The sequence below is a fragment of the Somniosus microcephalus genome, unplaced genomic scaffold (genome assembly GCF_052327205.1).
Source record: "Somniosus microcephalus isolate GS21.2 unplaced genomic scaffold, FLI_Smic_1.0 unresolved_chr3, whole genome shotgun sequence".
Taxonomy (NCBI): domain Eukaryota; kingdom Metazoa; phylum Chordata; class Chondrichthyes; order Squaliformes; family Somniosidae; genus Somniosus; species Somniosus microcephalus.
The window spans coordinates 58,329,877-58,354,759 of NW_028225181.1; the positions used below are offsets into that span (position 1 = coordinate 58,329,877).

The 24,883-nt window shown below is 49.8% G+C and overlaps 1 protein-coding gene across 4 annotated transcripts; it reads right to left on the reverse strand.

The window, feature by feature from the left end:
* Positions 1 to 464: 464 nt before the first annotated feature.
* LOC147091586 (uncharacterized) lies at positions 465 to 23,916 on the reverse strand. Of its 4 annotated transcripts, XR_015075222.1 has the most exons (5): positions 23,470 to 23,916; positions 16,770 to 16,976; positions 14,306 to 14,488; positions 1,629 to 1,876; positions 465 to 687 (listed from the first exon to the last, which is right to left on the reverse strand). XR_015075222.1 is itself a non-coding variant. In XM_085976824.1 (4 exons), exon 4 carries the CDS (start codon positions 2,868 to 2,870, stop codon positions 2,085 to 2,087), a length of 786 nt encoding a protein of 261 aa, XP_085832950.1. In that variant the 5' UTR covers positions 2,871 to 2,969; positions 14,306 to 14,488; positions 16,770 to 16,856; positions 23,470 to 23,912; the 3' UTR covers positions 1,884 to 2,084. The 4 variants fall into 4 exon arrangements, 3 of the variants coding, with proteins under 3 accessions (XP_085832950.1, XP_085832949.1, XP_085832951.1); XM_085976824.1 differs by lacking the exons at positions 465 to 687; positions 1,629 to 1,876 and adding an exon at positions 1,884 to 2,969 and having other exon boundaries at positions 16,770 to 16,856; positions 23,470 to 23,912; XM_085976823.1 differs by lacking the exons at positions 465 to 687; positions 1,629 to 1,876 and adding an exon at positions 1,884 to 2,969 and having other exon boundaries at positions 23,470 to 23,912.
* Positions 23,917 to 24,883: the final 967 nt, after the last annotated feature.

The following is a 24,883-nucleotide window of genomic DNA, read 5'->3' on the forward strand; positions in this document are numbered from 1 at the left end:
CTGGTTTAATTACTAAATGTTTTCTAACTCGGGTTCAGGCCTGTCATTCTGAGGGAAACAAGGCCTCATTTATTGATGTGTCCCACCCGAGCGGCTGTTAATAGCTTTAATAAACTGGCAGCAAGGTTTTTTTTTTTTTTAAAAGGTGGAAAGAGGTGAAAAACGCCACTAGCGATGCCTCAAAACTCACGGACAGAGAAATTCACTTCATCAGTGCCCCTGCCACAGGACTCAATATCCACCCCCTCCACCACTGGTGCACTGTGTCTGCAGTATGTACGGTCTACAAGATGACCACGGTCAGGCCGTGTGGAGTCAAGGGCCAGGCAGCAGAATGGATGGAAAGATCGCTACAAACTTCCCTTAACTCCAACCCTCTGATTCCTGTTTTGTAGCCAGCTTTCCATCCATTCTGCTGCCTGGCCCTTCCCTCCACACGGCCTGACCTGGGTCATCTTGTCGATCTTACATACTGTTTATGGATAGCAAGCTGGTCACAAAACAGAAAACAGAGAGTAGGGGTTGGGAGTAGCTACTCAGACTGGCAAAAGGTGGGAAGTGGTGTTCCACAGGGATCGGTGCTGGGATCACTGTTGTTCACCATTTACAGAAACGATTTGCACTCGGGAATCAGAGGTACAATTTCAAAGTTTGTTGAGGACACCAAATTGGGAGGTAGAGTTAATCCTGAGGAAGACAAAATGCAAGAAGACATTAATAAATTTCAGAATGGGCGTGTAATTGGCAAATGAATTTCACTGTAGATCAGTGTGAGGTGGTGTGTTAATGAATGTCCCTATAGATCAGTGTGAGGTGGTGTGTTTTGGTGGGAAGAATAAGGAGGCCACTCACTATTTGGACAAGGGAGTGAAATTGGGTTGCTTTGTGCCTCCTGTGATATTCAGCGGGAGGTTAGCGGTGGCGGTAGACGGTAGCGCCCCGCGGCACTGCACCGCCGGCAATGACATCATCGCCATGCGCAGCACCCCGGCTGCAACCTTGGGTATGCGACCCCTGACCTATTGCCGGACGATATGTCTGACAGGGTCAGGGGTTGTTCCTGCAGCCGCGGCGACGCCACTGAAAAGGCAGGTGTTGGGCGGCAACATTTTATTTTGGCTGACTGCCAGCACCTGCCCCCTTCCCCTTTCTTCTTCGGGGTGCTGGCCGTGATCGCTCAGCCCGGCGCTCCTCTTGATCTGACACCCCGCTCCCCAGTGGTCCAGCAGGGCCCTGGTGTGCGCAGTGCTAGGCCCCTCCACTTCAATCAGGGAGAGAGGTCTGCTATGACACGGTGCTATGTGCCAACAGGCATGGCGCTGTTATACAAAGCACCGTGAAATTCACTGGTAGTGCCTCAAAGAGGGAGGGGAGCGCTTCCAGTAGCACCCCGCCTCCTGCTTGGGGCGCCACCGCCGAATATAATGCGCAGGGGTGCTAACTTTGTAGGGGGCTAAAATTAGCCCCGGTGACGTTAGCGACCCAAAGGGGGTGCCACCGAATTTCCCCCTAAGAGTCTAAATGGGCTGGAGGAGCAGAGGGATCCAGGGATACAAATACACAAATCACTAAAAGTAACAACACAGGTTAATAAGGCCATTAAAAAAAAAAAGCACTGGGGTACATACCTAAAGGAGCCTTCTGTTCCATGCCTAGGAGCTCTGAACCATGGCAGAGAGTGGCTGGGACACGTTTCTCACACGCCTCGAGATTAACCCGCACGGCAACTTTGCAGTCAGTGAAGAGAGATGAGAAAGACCAAAGTTCCGTTTGCCCCTCTCAGTGTGGCCCTGAAGGACTGTGTCCAGGCTGGAGTTCTGTTCCCGCCGTACGATCCTCCCCCAGATTGTCCTTTCTGAGCTCCAGCCAGGTGATGCTAAACACTCAGGTGGGAAAGAAGAAAATCTAAACAATGTGTTTAAAACAAAGCTGGTTTATTTGACATCTATCCAGAATATTAAACTCCAGCCCAGTTCCCGGAGTTATTACCATCAGCAGAAACAATCCCCACCTGTCAGAATGAACATGGTTCAGTCCTGGATGTGATGAACAGCAGCAACAACAGCAGAATCCAACCCTTGCAGTCACTTGTGAACTCGCTGGTGATTCAGCAGGTTGGATGACTGAGTGAATCCCTTCTCACACACGGAGCAGGTGAACGACCTCTCCCCAGTGTGAACTCGCTGGTGATTCAGCAGGTTGGATGACTGAGTGAATCCCTTCCCACACACGGAGCAGGTGAACGGCCTCTCCCCAGTGTGAGTGCGCTGGTGTGCAGTGAGCTCAGATGTTCGCCTGAACCCAGTCCCGCAGTGAGAGCACCTGAAAGGTCTCTCCCCAGTGTGAGCACGTTGATGGTGTATCAGGTCCCCGGGATTTTTAAAGCACTTCCCACAGTTCGAGCATTTAAAAGGTCTCTCGTCAGAGTGAACTCGCTGGTGATTCAACAGGGTGGATGAGCGACTGAATCCCTTCCCACACATGGAGCAGGTGAACGGCCTCTCCCCAGTGTGAGTGCGCTGGTGGACAGTGAGATCAGATGACTGCCTGAACCCAGTCCCGCAGTGAGAGCACCTGAACGGTCTCTCGTCAGTGTGAACACGTTGATGGCGTATCAGTTCCCAGGAAGTTTTAAAACACTTCCCACAGTCCGAGCAGTTAAAAGGTCTCTCATCAGAGTGAACTCGCTGGTGTTTCAGCAGGGTGGATGCCTGAGTGAATCCCTTCCCACACTCAGAGCAGGTGAACGGCCTCTCCCCAGTGTGAATGCGCTTGTGTCTCGATAGGCCAGAGGATTGGCTGAAGCCTTGTCTACACACAGAACACGTGTACGGTTTCTCCCCGCTGTGAACGGTGCTTTTTGCTTCCATATTCAAAGGCCGATGATATTCAGTTCCTGATGAATCGAGTGACTGTCAGATGATGTGTGGTTTGAGTTTCCCATCTGCAAATCCTCCCCTTCTAATACCCTGTAAAATGAATTTAAAACAGGGAGCGTGAGAGAGAACCCACTAAAGAGGCAGGTTGTGAAATTGAGCTCAATGTATCTGGTCATTTGTGGGGCCGGCACTAGAAAAAAGTGACCATGAAAGCTTCCGGATTATCATAAAATCCCACTGGTTCACTAATGTCCCTCAGTGAAGGGAATCTGCCACCTGGTCTGGGCCTCTGGCCTCTATGGGAGGAGAGAGAGAGAGGTGGGAGTGGGAGGGGGCAAAGGAAAGGAACTTTATACATCTGCAACACGACCAGAACTTTGACAGAACCTCCAAAACCCACAACCTCCAGCACCTAGAAGGACAAAGGCAGAAGGTGCATGGGAGCACCATCACCTCCAAGTTCTCCAAGTCACACACCATCCTGACTTGGACATATATCACCGTTGCTACATCATCACTGGGTGAAAATCCTGGAACTCCTTACACAACAGCATTGTGGGAGTACCTTCACCACACGGACTGCAGCGGTTCAAGAAGGCGGCCCACCATCACCTTCTCAACGGGAACATGGGGATTGGCAACATATTCTGGTCTTGCGAGCAATGCCCACATCCCAAGAATGAATGAAAACAAATCTGTAGATGTAAACTGGATTAAAAGCCTCTACAGAAATACCTATTCCTAAAACAATATTCTTTTACATTGTAGGGACAGTGTCTGTGTAACAACCTAATATCCCCCAGAATCCACCTCTTGACAGTCTCACATTGGAAATTGTTGTGTCCTCCTGGGCTCAGAAGTACTGGGGGTTAAACCCAGCAGCTTCTCCTCCATCTCCACTCCAGCTCAAACTGAAGCAACAAAAAGACCCACACAGGCGGCCAGGGACCTACCTTCCGTCAGCCTGCAGTAAAACTCTTCCCTACAGGCACTGACTAATGGCGGCCGCAGCACCCACAATTCCCCGCGCCCCAGAAACCGCTCTATCCAACATGCTGATTTCCCTGCTGAGAGTGCGCATGCTCCCCGGGGCCGCGGGCCATTCTGGGAGCCTGGCTCCTGTCCTTTGTCCCGAGTCGGACTTGGTGGAACCGGCTGAAGAAACCGGGAAGCGGCAGCTCGGATGGGGGAGGCGCTGCACCCTGGGTTTCATGGTACGAGGGCCCTTGCCGCACGTCTGCCTGGCCTGGCGCTCTGATTCTGATAGAGGTTTTTGATGAGGTAACAGAGAGGGTTGATGAGGGCAATGCAGTTAACATGTTGTACATGGATTTCCAAAAGGCATTCGACAAGTGCCACATAATAGGCTTGCCAGCAAAGTTGAAGGCCATGAAATAAAAGGGACAGTGGCAGCATGGATACAGAGTTGGCAAAGTGACAGGAAACAGAGAGTAGTGGTGAACGGTTGTTTTTCAGACTGGAGGAAGGTATACAGTGGTGTTCCCCAGGGGTCGGTACCAGGATCACTGCTTTTCTTGATTAATATATATATATATTAATGACTTAGATGTGGGTGTACAGGGCACAGTTTCAAAATATGCAGATGACACAAACCGTGGAAGTATAGTGAACAGTGAGGAGGATAGTGATAGACTTCAAGAGGACATAGACATGCTGGTGGAATGGGCGGACACATGGGAGATGAAATTTAACGCAGAAAAGTGTTAACGGATATATTTTGGTAGGAAGAATGAGGAGAGGCAATATAAACTAAAGGGTATAAGTCTAAAATGTGTGCATGAACAGAGAGACCTGGGGGTATGTGTGCACAAATCGTTGAAGGTGGCAGGGCAGGTTGAGAAAGCAGTTAAAAAAGCATACGGGATCCTGGGCTTAATAAATAAAGGCATAGAGTCCAAAAGCAAGGAAGTTATGATGAACCTTTATAAAACACTGGTTCGGCCTCAACTGGAGTATTGTGTCCAATTCTGGGCACCGCACTTTATGAAGGATGTGAAGGCCTCAGATTTACAAGAATGGTTCCAGGGATAAGGGATGAGGGACTTCAGTTAGGTGGATGGACTCGAGAAGCTGGGGTTATTCTCCTTAGAGCAGAGAAGGTTCAGATGAGATTTGATAGAGGTGTTCAAAATCATGAGGGTTCTGGACAGAGTAGAGAGAGAGAAACTGTTCCCATTGGCGGAAGGGTTGAGAACCAGAGGACACAGATTTAAGGTGATTGGCAGAAGAACCAAACGCGACATGAGGAAAAACTTTTTTTACTCAGCGAGTGGTTAGGATCTGGAATGCACTGCCTGAAAAGGGTGGTGGAGGCAGATTCAATCACGACTTTCAAAAGGGAATTGGATAAGTGCCTGAAGTAAAGAAATTTGCAGGGTTACGGGGAAAGGGCGGGGAGTGGGACTAGCTGAAGTGGTCTTGCAGAGAGCTGGCACGGGCTCGACGGGCTGAATGGCCTCCTTCTGTGCTGTAACCATTCTGTGATTCTATAAAATATTAGAAAGTTTGTTCTACAGAAGCACGAGGTTTATCTGCTTTTATTGATGAATTTTAAAAGTCTCTATTAAAACCTGAGCCAGTGTGTTGTGGGCCAAAGAGCCTTGTGTCCAATGAGGGGCATAAAGGCCCACAGCCTCCCCTGGCCCCGGGCCCTGAACAAGGGACTGGAGAAACTCGCTGCCCTGCGGATCAGACAATCAGCCGGCGCTAGCCCCGCCCCTCGGGCTCCCCGATTGGTTGGTTGGAGGACTCGCCGCCGGCTTGCTCCTCCAGCCCTGCCCCGCTCGCTCCCTATTAGTTGGAAGCTCCCGTCAATCAGGCCCTGGGCCCGGGTCATGTGTCCCCGAGGAGATCACGTGCTCCGTCCAACGGCCGCCGCTCGGTCCGGGGCCTCGCGGCCTCTCAGGTTTTTCTATTTCTCTTTATTCTCTCCCGATCCACCACTCCCCCCAACCCTGCGCGATTCTCCACCCAATCGGAGCGGAGAAAACTCACTTTGCGTCACCGATCGCGACTCTGGAACTGACATCAAGGCCTTTCCCCGGAATAGCCCGCGCTGACTCCGTCCGGCAGCAGCCGACCGCGCAGGTGCTGCTCAGAGTGGGGGAGGGGGGTTGGCCCCCTCTGGGCATGCGCGGTTATTACCCTTGATCGCTGTGCCGGACTCTGTCCAAACCACCGCTCCCTGTGCGCATGCGCGGACTATCGTCTGTCAATCAACCATCAGCCAGTAGAGGTCGCTGGTGAGACCAGTGAAGAAAGAAACACTTGCATTTCTATAGCGCCTTTCACCACCACCGGACGTCCCAAAGTGCTTTACAGCCAATGAAGTACTTTTGAAGTGTAGTCACTGTTGTAATGTAGGAAATGCGGCAGTCAAATAGCGCACAGCAAGCTCCCACAAACAGCAATGTGATAATGACCAGATAATCTATCTTTTTGTTAACTCTGTTTCTCTCTCTACGGATGTTGCCTGGCCTGCTGAGTGTTTCCAGCATTTCCTGTTGTTATTTCAGATTTCCAGCATCCACAGTATTTTGCTATTATCCTTTTGTTACACTGATTGAGGGATAAACATTGACTACGACACCTGGGATATTTCCCCTGCTCTTTCCCACATTACAACAGTGACTACACCTCAAAAGTACTTCATTGGCTGTAAAGCACTTCAAGACGTCTGCTGGTCATGAAAGCACTATATAAATGCAAGTCTTTCTTTCTCAAAATAGTGTCATGGGATCTTTTACATCCACCTGAGAGAGCAGACAGGGCTTCAGTTTAATGTCTCATCCGAAAGACGCCACCTCTGACAGTGCCTCAGTACTGCACTGGAGTGTCAGCCTGAACTTTGTGCTCAAGTCTCTGGAGTGGGACTTGAACCCACAACCTTATGCCTCAGAGGCAAGAGTGCTACCATAGAGTCATAGATTTATACAGCACAGAAAGGGGCCCTTCGGCCCATCGTGTCCGCACCGGCCATCAAGCCCTGTCTATTCTAATCCCATTTTCCAGCACTTGGTCCATAGCCTTGTATGCTATGGCGTTTCAAGTGCTCATCTAAATGCTTCTTGTGGTAAACCACTGTTTGTATTCCACTGTGTACATGCCTGGACATGCCTCGGCTGACTCCTCCCACAAGTCCTAGTATAAAAGTGGCTGCTCCCCAGCCCTTTGTATTTCTGGACCGGTCGACCACTCGAGGCAGACCTTCATTCTTTTGTTAATAAAAGCCTTTAGTTACTCTCTTAACTCTCAGTCTTTTATGAGTAATTGATAGCGCATCAATTTTATTAACAAAATTTTTATAATGGAGAAGATCCTCACACCAGCATGCCTGGACTTAGATCATCGGGAGGTGGACTCATCCACCAAGTTTACTCACTGGCTTAAGTGTTTTGAAAAATTCCTGATCGCCTCCGCTGCAACGGTCAAATCGGATGTCCTGACCTCCAAAGTGAACCACCGAGTGTACTCGGTCATCCAAGACGCGACCTCGTACGCGGACGCCATCAAGCACCTCAAGGACCAGTACACGCGCCCAGTGAACGAAGTGTACGCCCGGCACCTTCTGGGGAGTCGTAAACAACAACCTGGGGAATCGACCGTGGAATACCTTCAGGCACTGTCTGTGCTTGGCCGGGCCTGTGGTTGTAAGGATGTAAAAGCCGCCGTGTACACAGAGGAACTTATCCGGGACTCTTTTGTACTGGGCCACAGGTCCAACTACACCCGACAGCGACTGTTGGAGCAGAGTGACCTCGATCTCAACAAGGCCTCTGAACTCACACTTTCATTGGATGCAGCCTACCAGGGCATGGATGCCTACTCCTCTGCACCATGGACGCCGCGGGGAATGACAGCCTGGGACACGGTAGGACCGTCTCATAGCGCCGTGCCACCCCAGCCACGGCCCAACTACTGCAGCAGTGTCCCAAGGCCAGACAGCAGTGCCCCAAGGCCAGAAATGCTACTTCTGTGGCCAGGCAAAACACCCCAGAGCGCGCTGCCCGGCGAAAAACGCGACCTGCTCGGGCTGCGGGAAGAAGGGACACTACGCTAGCGTCTGCAAGGCCAAAGCCACCCCGAACCCCAGCAGCGCCGCGTGTGGGCCATGCGGGCCGCCATCTTGGGCCCCCCCGGCCATGTGCGAACCACCGGTACAGCAGCCATTTTGGACGCCTCCAGCCACATGGGGATCATGGACGCCGCCATCTTGGACGACAGCCGGAACGCAGCAGGCCCCCAACACCGCCTCATCTGATACCCGTAGTGACACACCGACCCCTACGCTGGCATCCGTTACAATGGACCAAGCGAGACCGCACCAGCTGGCCAGCTCCACAATGGACATTAAGGTAAACGGTCACGATACAATCTGCCTTTTTGACTCTGGGAGCATGGAGAGCTTCATCCACCCCGACACGGTGCGGCGTTGCTCTCTCCCGGTCCTGCCTGCGCACCAGCGGATTTCTATGGCCTCCGAGTCCCAGTCGGCGGACATCGGCGGCTACTGCGTGGTGACACTCGTAGTAGACGGGACTGTGTACGATCATTTTAAACTCCTGGTCCTGCCCGACCTCTGCGCTGCCGTCCTGCTGGGGTTAGATTTTCAGTGCCACCTTAAAAGTGTAACGATGGCATACGGTGGACCCCTACCCCCACTCACAGTCCGCAGCCAGCAGCTCCCAAATTGCCCGCCGCGCACCAGGTGCAACCTCGCCGCACTCAGAGTCACCCCCCCACCACTGTTTGCTAACCTCACCCCCGACTGTAAGCCCATCGCCACAAAGAGCAGGCGATACAGTGCCGGGGACAGGGTTTTCATTAAAACCGAAGTGGAGCGGCTCCTGAAGGAAGGGATTATTGAGGGCAGCACCAGCCCCTGGCGAGCCCAGGTTGTGGTCGTTAAGACCGGCGAGAAGCAGCGCCTGGTCATCGACTACAGCCAGACAATAAATCGCTACACCCTGCTGGACGCCTACCCACTCCCCCGCATAGCTGATATGGTCAACCAGATCGCGCAGTACCGCGTCTTCTCGACCATTGACCTCAAATCAGCGTACCACCAGCTCCCTATCTGCCCTGAGGACCGCCAGTATACTGCCTTTGAGGCAAACGGCCGCCTCTATCACTTCCTTAGGGTTCCCTTTGGCGTCACCAACGGGGTCTCCGTCTTCCAAAGGGAGATGGACCGGATGGTAGATCAAAATGCGTTGCAGGCCACTTTCCCATATCTGGACAATGTGACCATCTGCGGCCGTGACCTGCAGGACCATGACGCAAACCTCGAAAAATTCCTCCGCACCGCCCAACTCCTAAACCTGACATATAACAAGGAGAAGTGCATATTCCGCACAAACCGCCTCGCCATCCTTGGCTGTGTTGTGGAACACGGAGTCATCGGCCCCGACCCCGACCGGATGCGTCCCCTTATGGAACTCCCACTGCCTCAAGGCCCTGAAGGGGTGCCTAGGGTTTTTCTCCTATTACGCCCAGTGGGTCCCCTACTATGCGGACAAGGCCCATCCGCTGATCAAGTCCACCTCTTTTCCCTTGACGGCAGAGGCCCGCTTAGCCTTCCACCGTATCAAGGAGGACATTGCCAAAGCCACCATGCACGCAGTGGACGAATCCATCCCCTTCCAGGTGGAAAGCGACGCGTCCGACTTTGCCCTGGCCGCTACCCTCAATCAGGCGGGGAGACCCGTGGCCTTCTTTTCACGAACCCTCCAAGGCCCGGAGACCAGACACTCCGCTGTTGAGAAGGAGGCCCAGGCGATTGTGGAGGCTGTGCGTCATTGGAGGCACTACCTGGCCGGAAAACGATTTACCCTGCTCACTGACCAGCGTTCAGTTGCTTTTATGTTTAACAACAAGCAGAGGGGCAAAATCAAAAATGACAAGATCTTGAGGTGGAGAATCGAACTTTCCACCTACAACTACGAGATCTTGTACCGGCCCGGGAAGCTAAATGAACCCCCGGATGCGCTATCGCGTGGCACCTGCGCCAGCGCGCAGATCGATAGACTGCGGGCCCTCCACAATGACCTCTGCCACCCGGGGGTCACCAGGTTCTTCCACCTCATCAAGGCCCGCAACCTGCCTTACTCTATTGAGGAGGTCAGGACCATGACCAGGAACTGCCAAGTCTGCGCTGAGTGCAAACCACACTTTTATAGACCAGACAGGGCCCACTTGATAAAAGCCACTCGCCCCTTCGAGCGCCTGAGCGTTGATTTTAAAGGGCCTCTCCCCTCCTCCGACCGCAATGTGTACTTCCTCAATATTATTGATGAGTACTCCCGTTTCCCGTTCGCCTTCCCCTGCCCGGACATGACCAGTGCCACGGTCATTAAATGTCTGAACGACCTCTTCACCCTGTTCGGTTTCCCCAGCTATATCCATAGCGACCGGGGCTCATCGTTTATGAGCGACGAACTCCGTCAGTACCTGCTAACTAGGGGTATTGCCACAAGCAGGACCACCAGTTACAACCCCCGGGGGAACGGACAGGTGGAAAGAGAAAATGCGACAGTTTGGAAGGCCGTCCTGCTAGCCTTAAAGTCTAGGGGCCTTCCAACCTCCCGCTGGCAGGATGTGCTCCCCGATGCGCTCCACTCTATTCGGTCACTGCTCTGCACGGCCACTAACGCCACCCCTCATGAGAAAATGTTTGTCTTCCCAAGGAAGTCCACATCGGGGACATCGCTACCGCCATGGCTGACGTCCCCAGGGCCGGTCCTACTGAGAAGACACGTGAGGACCCATAAAACGGAACCCCTGGTCGAGAGGGTCGACCTCCTCCACGCCAACCCCCAGTATGCTTACATTGCGTACCCGGACGGGCGGGAGGACACAGTCTCCATAAGAGACCTTGCACCCTCGGGGGCCGCAGTAACCCACTACCCACTACCACCCCCCTCCCACGATCCGATACCCAGCCCCAGCAGACGGCAGGCCTGGGTCCCGCGACCCGCTCGACATCTACGAGGACGACACGCCAGCGCCACAGCCTACGCGGGACTTGACGCCGGAAGCTTCACTAACCCTGCCGTCGCCACGCCGATCACAGCGGCAGACAAGACCTCCGGAGAGACTCCAATACACTAACTTTTAATACACTTCACCCCTCCGGACTCAATTTTTAAACAAGGGGTGAACGTGGTAAACCACTGTTTGTATACTGTTTGTAGTCCATTGTGTACATGCCTGGACATGCCTCGGCTGACTCCTCCCACAAGTCCTAGTATAAAAGTGGCTGCTCCCCAGCCCTTTGTATTTCTGGACCGGTCGACCACTCGAGGCAGACCTTCATTCTTTTGTTAATAAAAGCCTTTAGTTACTCTCTTAACTCTCAGTCTTTTATGAGTAATTGATAGCGCATCACTTCTTGAATGTTGTGAGGGTTCCTGCCTCTACCACACTTTCAGGCAGTGAGTTCCAGATTCCAACCACCCTCTGGGTGAAAAACCTTTTCCTCAAATCCCCTCTAAACCTCCTGCCCCTTACCTTGAAACTATGCCCGCTGGTTATTGACCCCTCTACTAAGGGGAAAAGTTCCTTTCTATCTCCCCTATCTATGCCCCTCATAATTTTGTACACCTCAATCAGGTCCCCCCTCAGCCTTCTCTGCTCTAAGGAAAACAACCCCAGCCTGTCCAGTCTCTCTTCATAGCTGAAGCACTCCAGCCCAGGTAACACCCTGGTGAATCTCCTCTGCACCCTCTCCAAAGCAATCACATTCTTCCTATAGTGTGGCAACCAGAACTGCACACAGTATTCCAGCTGTGGCCCAGCTAGCGTTTTGTACAGCTCCATCACAACCTCCCTGCTCTTATATTCTATGCCTCGGCTAATGAAGGCAAGTATCCCATATGCCTTCTTAACCACCTTATCTAACTGTCCTGCTGCCCTCAGGGATCTATGTACATGCACACCAAGGTCCCTCTGATCCTCTGTCCTTCCTAGGGCTCTACCATTTATTGTGTATTCCCTTGTTAGTCTTCCCAAAATGCATCACCTCACACTTCTCAGGGTTAAATTCCATTTGCCACTGTGCTGCCCATCTAACCAACCTGTCTATATTCTCCTGTAGCCTGAGGTTTCCCTCCTCGCTATTTACCACTCCACCAATTTTCGTGTCATCTGCAAACTTACTGATCATACCTCCTACATTCATATCTAAATCATTAATGTACACTACAAACAGCAAAGGACCCAGACCCTGTGGTACACCACTGGACACAGGCTTCCAGTCACAAAAACAACCTTCGGCCATCACCCTCTGCCTCCTGCCACTAAGCCAATTTTGGATCCAATGTGCCAAATTGCCCTGGATCCCATGGGCTCTTACCTTCTTGACCAGTCTCCCATGTGGGACTTTGTCAAAAGCCTTACTGAAGTCCATGTAGACTACATCAACTGGACTGCCCTCATCCACACACCTAGTCACCCCCATCGAAAAATTCAATCAAATTGGTTAGACATGATCTCCCCCTGACAAAGCCATGCTGACTATCCTTGATTAATCCTTGCCTCTCCAAGTCCCTCAGAATTTTTTCCAATAATTTCCCTACCACTGATGTTCGGCTCACTGGCCTGTAATTCCCTGGTTTATCCCTACCACTACCCTTCTTGAATAATGGTACTACATTAGCTGTTCTCCAGTCCTCTGGCAACTCCCCTGTGGCCAGAGAGGTTCTGAAAATTTGTGTCAGAGCCCCTGCAATCTCCTCCCTTGCCTCACACAGCAGGCTGGGATACATCTCGTCTGGGCCTGGGGGTTTATCCACTTTTAAGCCCGCTAAAACCACTAGTACCTCCTCCCTCTCAATACTAATTTGTTCAAGTATATCACAATTCCCCTGCCTGATTTCTATGCCTACATTGTCCTTCTCCATAGTGAACACAGATGCAAAATATTAATTTAAAACCTCACCTACATCTTCTGGCTCTACACACAGATTGCCACTTTGGTCCCTAATGGGCTCTACTCTTTCCCTGGTTATCCTCTTGCCCTTAATATACCAATAAAACACCTTGGGATTTTCCTTTATTTTGCCCGCCAGTGTTTTTTCATGACCCCTCTTCGTTCTCCTAATTTCTTTTTTAAGTATCCCCCTGCACTTTCTATACTCCTCTAGGGCTTCCACTGTTTTTAGTCCTTTGTATTTGCCAAAAGCCTCCCTTTTTTTCCTAAACCATTCTCCTATATCCCTTGACATCCAGGGTTCCCTGGGCTTGTTGGTCCCACCCTTGACCTTTACGGGAACATGTTGGCGTTGTACTCTCTCTAATTCCTTTCTGAAAGACTCCCACTGCTCTGATGTGGATTTTCCTACAAGTAGCTGATCCCAGTCCACTTTGGCCAGATCCTACCTTATCATATTAAAATCGGCCTTCCCCCAATTTAGAACCTTTATTTCCGGTCCATCTTTGTCCTTTTCCATAACTACTTTAAATCTCACCGAATTATGGTCACTGTCACCAAAATGCTCTCCTACTAACGCTTCTACCACTTGCCCTGCTACATTCCCTCGAATTAGGTCCAGTACCGCCCCCTCTCTTGTAGGACTTTCTACATGTTGGCTGAAAAAGCTCTCCTGGATGCACTTTAAGAATTCCACACCCGCTAAGCCTTTCACACTGTGACTATCCCAGTTAATATTGGGGAAGTTGAAATCCCCAACAATTCTTACCCTATTATTTCTACACTTCTCTGAGATTTGCCTACATATCTGTTCCTCTATCTCCCCCTTACTTTTTGGGGGCCTATAGTACACTCCCAGCAAAGTGCTTGCCCTCTTTTTGTTTTTAAGTTCTACCCATATGGCCTCATTAGAGGAACCTGGTAAGATATCATCCCTCCTTACAGCAGTAATTGACTCCTTGATTAATATTAGTAACCTGATTTTTGGTCAACTCTTGGAGTATTCACATTTAATAAATCTCCGGGAGAAGAAGTCGCTTCACTTGTACTGGTTCCTGTGCCCTGATCACCTTCCCCAGGAGCAGGGCCTTGACCCTGACTTTGTTCACTTGTACTGGTTCCTGGGGCCTGACCACAGACCCCACAAGCAGGGCCTTGATTTTGGGGGTGCTTTACTGCACCGCTTGGTTTAGTTGAGAAGAGCCTCATCAGGGCGAGCGTGGGTCAGGGGTCGAGCGCGGGAGGGTAAGGGGGTCGAGCGCGGGAGGGTAAGGGGGTCGAGCGCGGGAGGGTAAGGGAGTCGAGTGCGGGAGGGTAAGGGGGTCGAGCGCGGGAGGGTAAGGGGGTCGAGCGCGGGAGGGTAAGGGGGTCGAGCGCGGGAGGGTAAGGGGGCGAGTGCGGGAGGGTCAGGGGGCGAGTGCGGGAGGGTCCATCTCCAGGAGCAGTGTGTATCTGAGTCAATGGGACTCTCTCTGACCTTTTTCCCTCAGTTGATCTCTGGAAGCTCTTTGAATCGGAAGAGTTCTCTCTGGTTGGTGCTCTCACAATCCTGTGCTGGTTCACCTGCTGTCGTTCCTCAGTCTGCAATCCCTGTTTACTCTCAGCTGTGGACCTTTCTCAATCACTCAGTTTTTCACCGGGAAATCTAATTATGGCAGGACTGAAAATAACAACATGAATAGTGTGAAGTAATGTAATATAGACATTTCTTCCGCTAAATAACAATAAAAGTTTGGGTCCGAGTACTTTCGTCGATTGTGTCCCTTTTCTCAGATCCCCGCCATGCCCGCCTGGGCTTCCAGCAAATCACCAAAGTTCTGGATAGAAATGTACAATTTCCCTGTGCTTTAGGCAAACCGAAGCTGGGGCCATCTTTCCCAGGTAACACAGTCTGATCTCACTGGACTCATCCTCTCCGGGTTACACAGTCTGATCTCACTGGGCCCATCCTCCCCGGGTTACACACTGTCTGATCTCACTGGGCCCATCCTCCCCGTGTTACACACTGTCTGATCTCACTGGGCCCATCCTCCCCAGGTTACACACTGTCTGATCTCACTGGGCCCATCCTCCCCGGGTTACACACTGTCTGATCTCACTGGGCCCATCCTCCCCGGGTTACACACTGTCTGATCTCACTGGGCCCATCCTCCCCAGGTTACACACTGTCTGATCTCACTGGGCCCATCCTCCCCATGTTACACACTGTCTGATCTCACTGGGCCCATCCTCCCCGTGTTACACAACGTCTGATCTCACTGGGCCCATCCTCCCCAAGTTACACACTGTCTGATCTCACTGGGCCCATCCTCCCCATGCAACACACTGTCTGATCTCACTGGGCCCATCCTCCCCGGGTTACACACTGTCTGATCTCACTGGGCCCATCCTCCCCGGGTTACACACTGTCTGATCTCACTGGGCCCATCCTCCCCGGGTTACACACTGTCTGATCTCACTGGGCCCATCCTCCCTGTGTTACACACTGTCTGATCTCACTGGGCCCATCCTCCCCGGGTTACACACTGTCTGATCTCAGTGGACCCATCCTCCCCAGGTTACACACTGTCTGATCTCACTGGGCCCATCCTCCCCGGGTTACACACTGTCTGATCTCACTGGGCCCATCCTCCCCAGGTTACACACTGTCTGATCTCACTGGGCCCATCCTCCCTGGGTTACACACTGCCTGATCTCACTGGGCCCATCCTCCCCAGGTTACACACTGTCTGATCTCACTGGGCCCATCCTCCCCGGGTTACACACTGTCTGATCTCACTGGGCCCATCCTCCCCGGGTTACATCCTGTCTGATCTCACTGGGCCCATCCTCCCCGGGTTACACACTGTCTGATCTCACTGGGCCCATCCTCCCCGTGTTACACACTGTCTGATCTCACTGGGCCCATCCTCCCCGGGTTACACACTGTCTGATCTCACTGGGCCCATCCTCCCCGGGTTACACACTGTCTGATCACACTGGGCCCATCCTCCCCGGGTTACACACTGTCTGATCTCACTGGGCCCATCCTCCCCGGGTTACACAATCATAGAAATTTACTGCACAGAAGGCCGCCATTCGGCCCATCTTGTCTGAGCCGGCTGGCAAAGATCTATCCATTCTAATCCCACTTTCCAGCACTTGGTCCATAGCCTGGTAACTTACGGCACTTCAAGTGCATATCCAAGCAGTTTTTAAACGTGATGAGGTTCTCTGCCTCTACCACCCTTTCAGGCAGTGAGTTCCAGACCTCCACCACCCTCTGGGTGTGAAAAACTCACCTCAAAACCCCTCTAATCCTTTGACCATCTGCTTTAAATCTATGCCCCCCTGATTATTGACCCTTCTGCTAAGGGAAATAGGTCTTTCCTATCCACTATCTAGGCCCCTAATAATTTGATACACCTCAAATCGAGTCTCCCCTTGGCCTTCTCTGTTCCAAAGAAAACAACCCCAGCCTATCCAATCTTTCCACATAGCAAAAATTCCCCAGCCCAGGCAAAATCCCCGTAAATCTCCTCTGCACCCTCTGTAATGCAATCACAGCCTTCCTGTAATGTGGTGACCAGAACTGCACGCAGTATTCTAGCTGCGGCCTAGCTATACAGTTCACGCATTACCTCCCAGCTCTTATATTCTATGCCTCGGCTAGTAAAGACCTTTCTCCCCAGTCCATCCACTAGAGGGTGCAGAGTGTAGTGTATGTAACCGTTCCACCTTTAAGAGAACTATTTTAAGGGTTGCACTACTTTATCTTGGCTGCTGTATACTGTAATACCGGTGGTGACCACACCGGTATATAAGTGCTGTGTAATGATTTATTGGGCAGTTCTGCCCTGACCTTCAACCAGTAAAGACCTGTTAAAGTTTACTCTTGTGGTCTGTATAATAATTCTCATTGTAACACACAGACTTAACAGTGGCGACGAGTACGATCTTACCCTGTGGCAGAGATACATCCAAGGCAGTTTAACGGGCGTCGAGAGGAGGCATCCGCCCTCATCATTCTGCTGAGAGAAGACTCGGGTCTGCAGAGAAAAGGAAGAATTCTGACACGAAGCCTTCCATCAGCAACAGGCAGTGATCATCCCTTCTATCACGGTGGTGGGTAAGCCAATCAGCGACGAGCAGCAAGTCGGCCACGTTGACTGTGAGTAGGGGAGAAAATAAAAAAAAATAAAAAAACGGGAGGATATAAGGGCGGAGAACTCGACCACGGCCGGGGAAAAGAGCCGGACAGAAATCGGGGCCAGAGGCGCTGAGACTGGGGCAGCGTAAGGCACGGAAGCCGCAGTGAATGCAAACGCAGCCGGTGTCAGAGACCGGGCTACAAGCGGGCTGGGAGACGCAACAGCGTCGAGAGCTCGACCGCGACCGGTGAGAAAGGCCGGGCAGCTACCGAGGCCGCGAGGTGCAGCGACCGGGTCAGCGTAAGGCGCGGGAGAAAATTTTAAAAAAACCGCGGAGAACTCAGCCGCAGCCGGGGGGGGAAAGGACCGGACTGCAAGAGGGGCTGGGAGGCGCGATTTGAAAACCGCTGGGGGAGGGCGAACGCAGCAATACGGCAATCACCATTACAGCCAGCGGGGGAGAAAGGCAAACGCGGGAAGCCGCCATTTTCGGAGGCGGGGGAAGAAGACAAGCGTGTCGTAAAAAAATAAAAAAAATAAAAAATAATTTAGATCGCGAGGATGCCTAAGCGTGGTAACATCAACGATTTCGATCCCGATGTTGAAGATTGGGCCACGTATGTAGAACGCATAGAGATATATTGTAAGGCAAATAAAATATCAGATGAAGATAAAGCACTAACCTTACTAAACTCAATGGGTGCGAAGACATACGGGCTATTGAAGCATTTTCTATCACCAGCTAAACCGGCGGATCAGACTTTCGCTAAAATTGTTGCTGTCCTGAAGAATCATTTGAACCCCACACCGCTGATGTTAGCGGAACGATTTAAATTTTATGCGAGAACGCAACTGAAAGAGGAAAGCAACGCGGAGTATTTAATTGAACTGTGCAAGCTAGCGAAATACTGCCAGTTTGGGGAAAGCCTGACAGAAGCACTGAGAGACAAATTCGTGTGTGGATTGTCGAAAGAAGGAACACAAAAGCGGTTGCTTGAAGAGAATGATCTTACACTGGATAAGGCTGTCACTATTGCAGCATCGCACGAAGCCGCAGCGAGAGGCACCGCGGAAATGCAGCTGAAGGCAGCGGTACTCAGCGTAGATCAAATGGCTTCGGGTACAACGAAATGTTATCATTGTGGGAAGACAACACACGATCAGAACCAATGCTGGTTTAAAAACCACGAATGTAGAAAATGTGGCAAGCTTGGTCACATAGCTAAAGTATGCTGGTCAGGAAAGAAGACCAGCAACAAAAAGTCACCACAGGAAAAGTGCAGAAAGGTACATAAGGTGGCTGAGAAGAGTTCGGATGAACAGAATTCGGATTCAGACTCCAACAGCAAGGAACTGGGTAGTCTGAGAATTCACAACGTGAGTAAGGAAGCTGACCGACAAACTATCTGGGTCACACTGCAGATAGCAGGAGTCCAAGTGAAGATGGAATTGGACACCGGATCGGCGTTGACGGTCATGAATATGCAAGATTACAAAAAGTTATTCAAACATATTACCCTACGGGATACGGAGATAGTATTGCAGACATACACGGGGCAAAAAGTATACCCCATCGGAAAGATAAAAGTCAAGGTGATACACAAGGGAAAAGAACACCAAGGAATGGACTTATATGTACTACCTGAGGGAGGTCCACCACTTCTGGGACGGGAGTGGATCAGGAAAATAAATATGGACTGGCACTCCCTAAACGCAATTACGGTAGATTCCAGAAAAAAAGATGTCAAACCTGAACGATTGTCCAGAATATTGGATGAGGCTAAAGAGGTGTTCCAACAGGGACTGGGAACACTGAGAGGAATTAAGGCAAAAATCAAGATTGCAGAACATGCAAACCCAAAATTTTTCAAAGCCAGACCGGTGCCGTATGCGATACGACCTGCTGTGGAAGCTGAGCTGGAAGGGCTGGAACGTTCAGGAGTACTGTCTAAGGTGGACTGGAGTGAGTGGGCCACGCCCATTGTTCCCGTCATGAAGCGTTCATCGAGTAACAAGCCAGGGGAACCGGGGAAGGTCCGCATCTGTGGAGACTTCAAGATCACAGTTAATCCGGTGCTTCACACGGTGCAATATCCGCTTCCGCGGATTGAGGATATCTTTGCTTCATTGTCTGGCGGGAAATGCTTCACCAAGATAGACCTGGCGCAAGCGTACTTACAGATGGAAGTTGAGGAAGAGTCGCGCCAGTATCTCACAATCAGCACGCACAGAGGCTTGTATCGATATAATAGACTGGTTTTTGGAGTGGCTTTGGCAATTTGGCAGAGGGCCATGGAGCAGGTATTACAGGGAATTCCAAGCACTCAATGTTACTTGGACGATATCCTGATTACAGGAGATGACGATGAGGGACACCTTGCAAATTTGAAACTGGTGCTCACCAGGTTGAAGGAATATGGCCTTCGAGTTAATCGCCAGAAATGTGAGTTCTTTCAGAAACGGATCTTGTACTGTGGTCATGTCATTGACCAGGAGGGGCTGCACAAATCACGTGACACGATCGAAGCTGTTGTGAAGGCTCCCGCTCCGGAAAATGTATCCCAGTTGAGATCGTTCCTAGGGTTAACTATTACCATAAGTTTCTGCCAAATCTATCCACGGTGCTGCACCCGCTGAATGCTCTTTTGCAGAAAGAAGTACCATGGAAGTGGAGCGAGGACTGTAAGAAGGCCTTTCGCAAAAGCAAGACATTGATCACCTCAGAGGAAGTGTTGGCTCACTTCAACCCAACGCTACCTATTCATTTAGCTTGTGATGCTTCTCCTTATGGTATTGGAGCAGTACTCTCACACAAGTTGCCAAATGGCTCGGAAAGGCCAGTCGCATTTGCATCCAGATCATTGACCTCCGCTGAGCGCAACTATGCTCAGATAGATAGGGAGGCTCTCAGCCTGGTGTGGGGAGTAAAGAAGTTTAATCATTACCTGCAGGGCCAGAAGTTTACACTGCTGACAGACCACCAGCCGTTGGTATCCATATTCAACCCTAAAAAGGGCGTTTCCATTATGACAGCGCAAAGGCTACAGAGGTGGTCCCTTTTCCTAGGGGCACACCAATATGACATAGAATACAAAGGATCAAAACAGCATGGGAATGCTGACGGTTTATCACGCCTACCGTTGCCAACGGTAGAAGAGGCGCCTACAGTGGACCCAGTGGAGATGTTCCACTCAACCATAGTGGAATGTCTACCAGTAACAAATTCTACGATCGAAAAGGAAACAAGAAATGACCCGACTCTCTCACGAGTCTACGATTTAACGGTGAAGGGATGGCCAGCACATGGCGAACCACTGTTGCCAGCATTTTCGCAAAGAGGAGAACAGCTGTCAGTGTGCCGAGGAACTTTGATGTGTGGATCCAGAGTGGTGATTCCACCCAAACTCCAGCAAAAAGTGCTAAAGGAGCTTCACGAGGGGCATCTGGGTGGAGTGAAAATGAAGAACCTAGCCAGAGCGTTCGTGTGGTGGCCAGGTATCGATGGAGACATCGAAGAAATGACCAAGAGCTGTTTAGGATGCCAGAAGGTCCAAAACGCCCCACCACAAGCTCCTCTGCATCCATGGGAGTGGCCCTCATCTCCATGGCAAAGGGTACATATCGACTTTCCTGGTCCATTTATGGACAATGTTCTTAATCGCAGTGGATGCACACTCCAAGTGGCCGGAGGTAATAAAGATGTCCTCCACCACCACGGAAAAAACCATCACAGTATTAAGGACCATATTTGCCAGGAATGGGCTGCCGGAACAGATCTGTTCTGATAATGGACCGCAATTTGTGTCCGAAGAATTCAGGAAGTTCTTAAAAAAATGGGGTTAAGCACTACACGTCCGCCCCATACCATCCCGCCACCAATGGATTAGCTGAAAGGTTTGTCCAGACCTTCAAGAAGGCCATAAAGGCCATGGGTAATGAAGACATAAATCTACAACATAAGGTAGATAACTTCTTGTTGGCGTACAGGAATGCAACACATGCGGTCACAAACCAAACTCCCGCCATGATGTTTTTCAATAGAAAACTAAGATGCCGGCTGGATTTGATCAAGCCAAACATCAGAAGGGACGTAGAGAACCGGCAATTTCAAGGCATGAATGAAAGGCCAACTAGAACCTTCCAGATAGGTCAACAAGTTTTGGCCCGGGACTACCGTACCGAGAAATGGCAGCCTGGAACTATTTGCACATGACTAGGACCGCTGATGTATACTGTGGACATTGGTGAAAGCATAATAAGGCGCCATGCTGACCAGATCATAGCGTCATCCGAAAAGGGACAACCTACACAACTCTATACGCCTAATGATGAAGCAGAGATACCCATAGTATCTACCTCCGATCCGGTGATACTGGAACCAGATGAACCCGACACTGACATTCAAGCCGAATCGACCTTGCCAAAAGAACCTACTACACCCCCGAAAACTACTACACCACCGAGACGTTATCCGGACCGAGTCAGGTAGCCTCCAGAGAGACTGAATCTGTGAACTGTTTTTACATTAAGTTGTGTATATATGTTATGATGTTATGTTTAATGGGAAGATATACTGTTAACCTAAAAAGGGAGGATTGTAGTGTATGTAACCGTTCCACCTTTAAGAGAACTATTTTAAGGGTTGCACTACTTTATCTTGGCTGCTGTATACTGTAATACCGGTGGTGACCACACCGGTATATAAGTGCTGTGTAATGATTTATTGGGCAGTTCCGCCCTGACATTCAACCAGTAAAGACCTGTTAAAGTTTACTCTTGTGGTCTGTATAATAATTCTCATTATAACACACAGACTTAACACAGAGCAGATGTAATTTTTTTCACCCAGAGGGTGATGGGGGTCTGGAACTCACTGTCTGAAAGGGTGGTAGAGGCAGAGACCCTCAGCACATTTAAAAAGTACTTGGGTGTACACTTGGAGAGCCATAACCTACAGGGCTGTGGAGCAAGAGTCTGCAGGACGGGTTCATGGAATCCATTCGGGACAGTTTCCTGGAACAAAATGTAATGGAACCAACAATGTTAGAACTTGTATTGTGTAATAAGACAGGGTTAATTAGCAATCTCATAGTAAAGGATCCACTGGGGCAGAGTGATCATAATATGTTAGAACTTCACATTAATTTTGAGAGTGACTTGCCTAAGTCCGAAACTAGTGTCTTAAACTTAAATAAAGCCAATTACATAGGTATGAGGGGCGAGTTGGCTGAGGTAGATTGGAAAAATAGATTAAAAGGTATGGCGGTAGATAAGCAGTGGCTAGCATTTAAAGAAATATTTCATAATTCTCAACTAAAATACATTCCATTGAGAAACAAAAACTCCACAGGAAGTGATCCAACCATGGCTAACTAAAGAAGGTAAGGATAGCATTAGATTGAAAGAAGCTTATAATGTTGCAAAGAATAATAGTAAGCCTGAGGATTGAGAGTTTCAGAAACCAGCAAAGATTGACCAAAAATTGATAAAAGGGAAAAAATGCAATGACAGAAAACTAGCAAGAAATCTAAAAGCAGATTGTAAGATTTTCTACAAGTATGTAGGAAGGGAGAGAGTAGCAAAAGTAAACATTGGTCCCTTAGAGGCTGAGACAGGAGAAATTATTGTGGGGAATAAGGAAATGGCAGAAACGTTAAACAAATATTTTGTATCTGTCTTCACAGTAGAAGACACAAAAAGCAGACCAAAAATGGTGGGGAACCAAGGGTCTACTGAGGGTGAGGAACTGAATGTAATTCATATAAGTAAAGAAAAAGTACTAGAGAATCTAGTAGGACTGAAAACCGACAAATCCCCTGGACCCGACGGCCTACATCCTAGGGTTGTAAAAGAGGTGGCTGAAGAGATAGTGGATACATTGGTTTTGATCTTCCAAAATTCCCTAGATTCTGGAATGGTCCCAGCGGATTGGAAGGTCGCAAATGTAACACCGCTATTCAAGAAAGGAGGGAAGAGAGAAAACAGGGAACTACAGGCCAGTTAGCCCGACATCAGTCATTCGGAAAACACTAGAATCCAGTGTTAAGGAAGTGGTATCAAGGCACTTAGAAAAATCATAACATGATTAGGCAGAGTCAGCATGGTTTTATGAAAGGGAAATCATGTTTGACAAATTTATTAGAGTTTTTGATGATGTTACTAGCAGGGTAGATAAAATGGAACCAGTGGATGTAGTATATTTGGATTTCCAAAAGGCAGTCAATAAGGTGTCACATAAAAGGTTATTGCACAAGATTAGGGCTCATGGGGTTGGGGTAATATAGTCGCATGGATCAAGGATAACATAATTCATATACAGGAAACTTTGTGCTATCCGGAGGTGAGCTATCCGGAGAGGGAAATCATGTTTGACAACTTTTAGTTTTTTGATGATGTTACTAGCAGGGTGGATAAAGTGGAACCACCACCACTACTACTGCTACTTCCCAGAGATTGCCTAAGAGAGGCCGGCGCTGCTGTAAATGTCGGAGATTCTCTGATCCACACTCACCGCACCATCTGCCGCTCCTCAGTCCCGCCGCCATTTTATCTCCTTCCTCAAACCGGAGCCTCATCCGGGGACTGCGAGCAGCACCGAGCATGCGCACTGCGGCCACGCAGCCCGCGCTTAAAATCGCTCACTGAGTCCGTCTCTTCTATTGGCTGTGACTCGTAGATTGACAGCTGCGCTCACCAATCGCAGCCCGCAACGCCTCGGGGCCCCGCCCACTGTGTTAAAAGGCCGCCGCCAGCTCCGGGGTCACGTGGCTCCTGATCGGCCGTTCAACCGCCTCAGCGCGCGGGTGAGGTCATAGCCCCGCCCACCCGCGAGCCCTTGTTGCCCAAGGTGCCGGCCGACTGCTGTCCCTTCTCCCCGGGCGGGCGGCGGCTGTCCTTCCCCCGGGGGCGGACTCCTCTCTAACTCTGTTCTCCAACTGCTCCTCCCCGCTCCAGGCTGCGGCTTTTATAGCAGCCGCCGGCCCCGCCCAGGCCAGCCCAGCCGCGCCTTCTGATTGGCTGAAAATCCGGCAAATCTCTGCCTCTGATTGGCGCGTTTTTCAATCCGCTCCAACCTCGGACACCAACGAAAAAGGCGGCTTATAGAATAAGAGCTCGTCTGTGAATCAGACTCGTTATTGTTAAAGGGATGGCCCTCTGTGGGACTGAATATTAACCAGTTATTAAAATCATTGCATCTGTGGGACTGAACAATAATCATTATTGTTAAAATTATTGCATCTGTGGGATTGAATAATAATCGTTAAAATTATGGTATTTGGGACTGAATAATAATTAAAATTATATTAAAACTATATTAAAAATAATAATCATTACTGCTAAAGATTGTCATCTGTGGGACTGAATAATCATTTTAATTAAAATTATAGCGTCTGTGGGACTGAATAATCATTAAAATGGCATCTGTGAGACTGAATAATTCATTATTAAATTGTGAATTATGGCAAATTGATCCTTTAAAATTACTGGTCCCTGAATTGAGATTTAATTTTATTTTAGCTTTTCAGCGACCCGCTTGTAAATGAGTGCTTTATACAAAACAGGGCAGTGACAATGCATCATTTTGTTATTATATATTTGTTAAATTTCAATCTATTTTAAATTAACGATATAGTGTATTACAAAAACACCATCAAAATCTGAACATACGACAAAAAAATGAAAGTGAGGGTTAAATAAAGAAAGGATGATAAAACATTTTAAAAAAGAGTTTCATTCTTTATGCTGTCCATATTTCAAATGTCATTAGTCAAATAAAAATAAATAGTCTCTTCTGGATCTCGTGAGTGGCTCTGAAAAGAGCCTTTGGGTTGAGTTTTTAAGGTGGGAGGAACGAGAGGCTTTATTTGCAGCTGATGTATTTGGTGACTGCTTTGGTCCCCTCCGAGACGGCGTGCTTGGCCAGT

Bases quoted from the DNA above. Each gene is read 5' to 3' on its own strand.
- LOC147091586 (XM_085976824.1), bottom strand. From the start codon at position 2,870: ATGGAAGCAAAAAGCACCGTTCACAGCGGGGAGAAACCGTACACGTGT.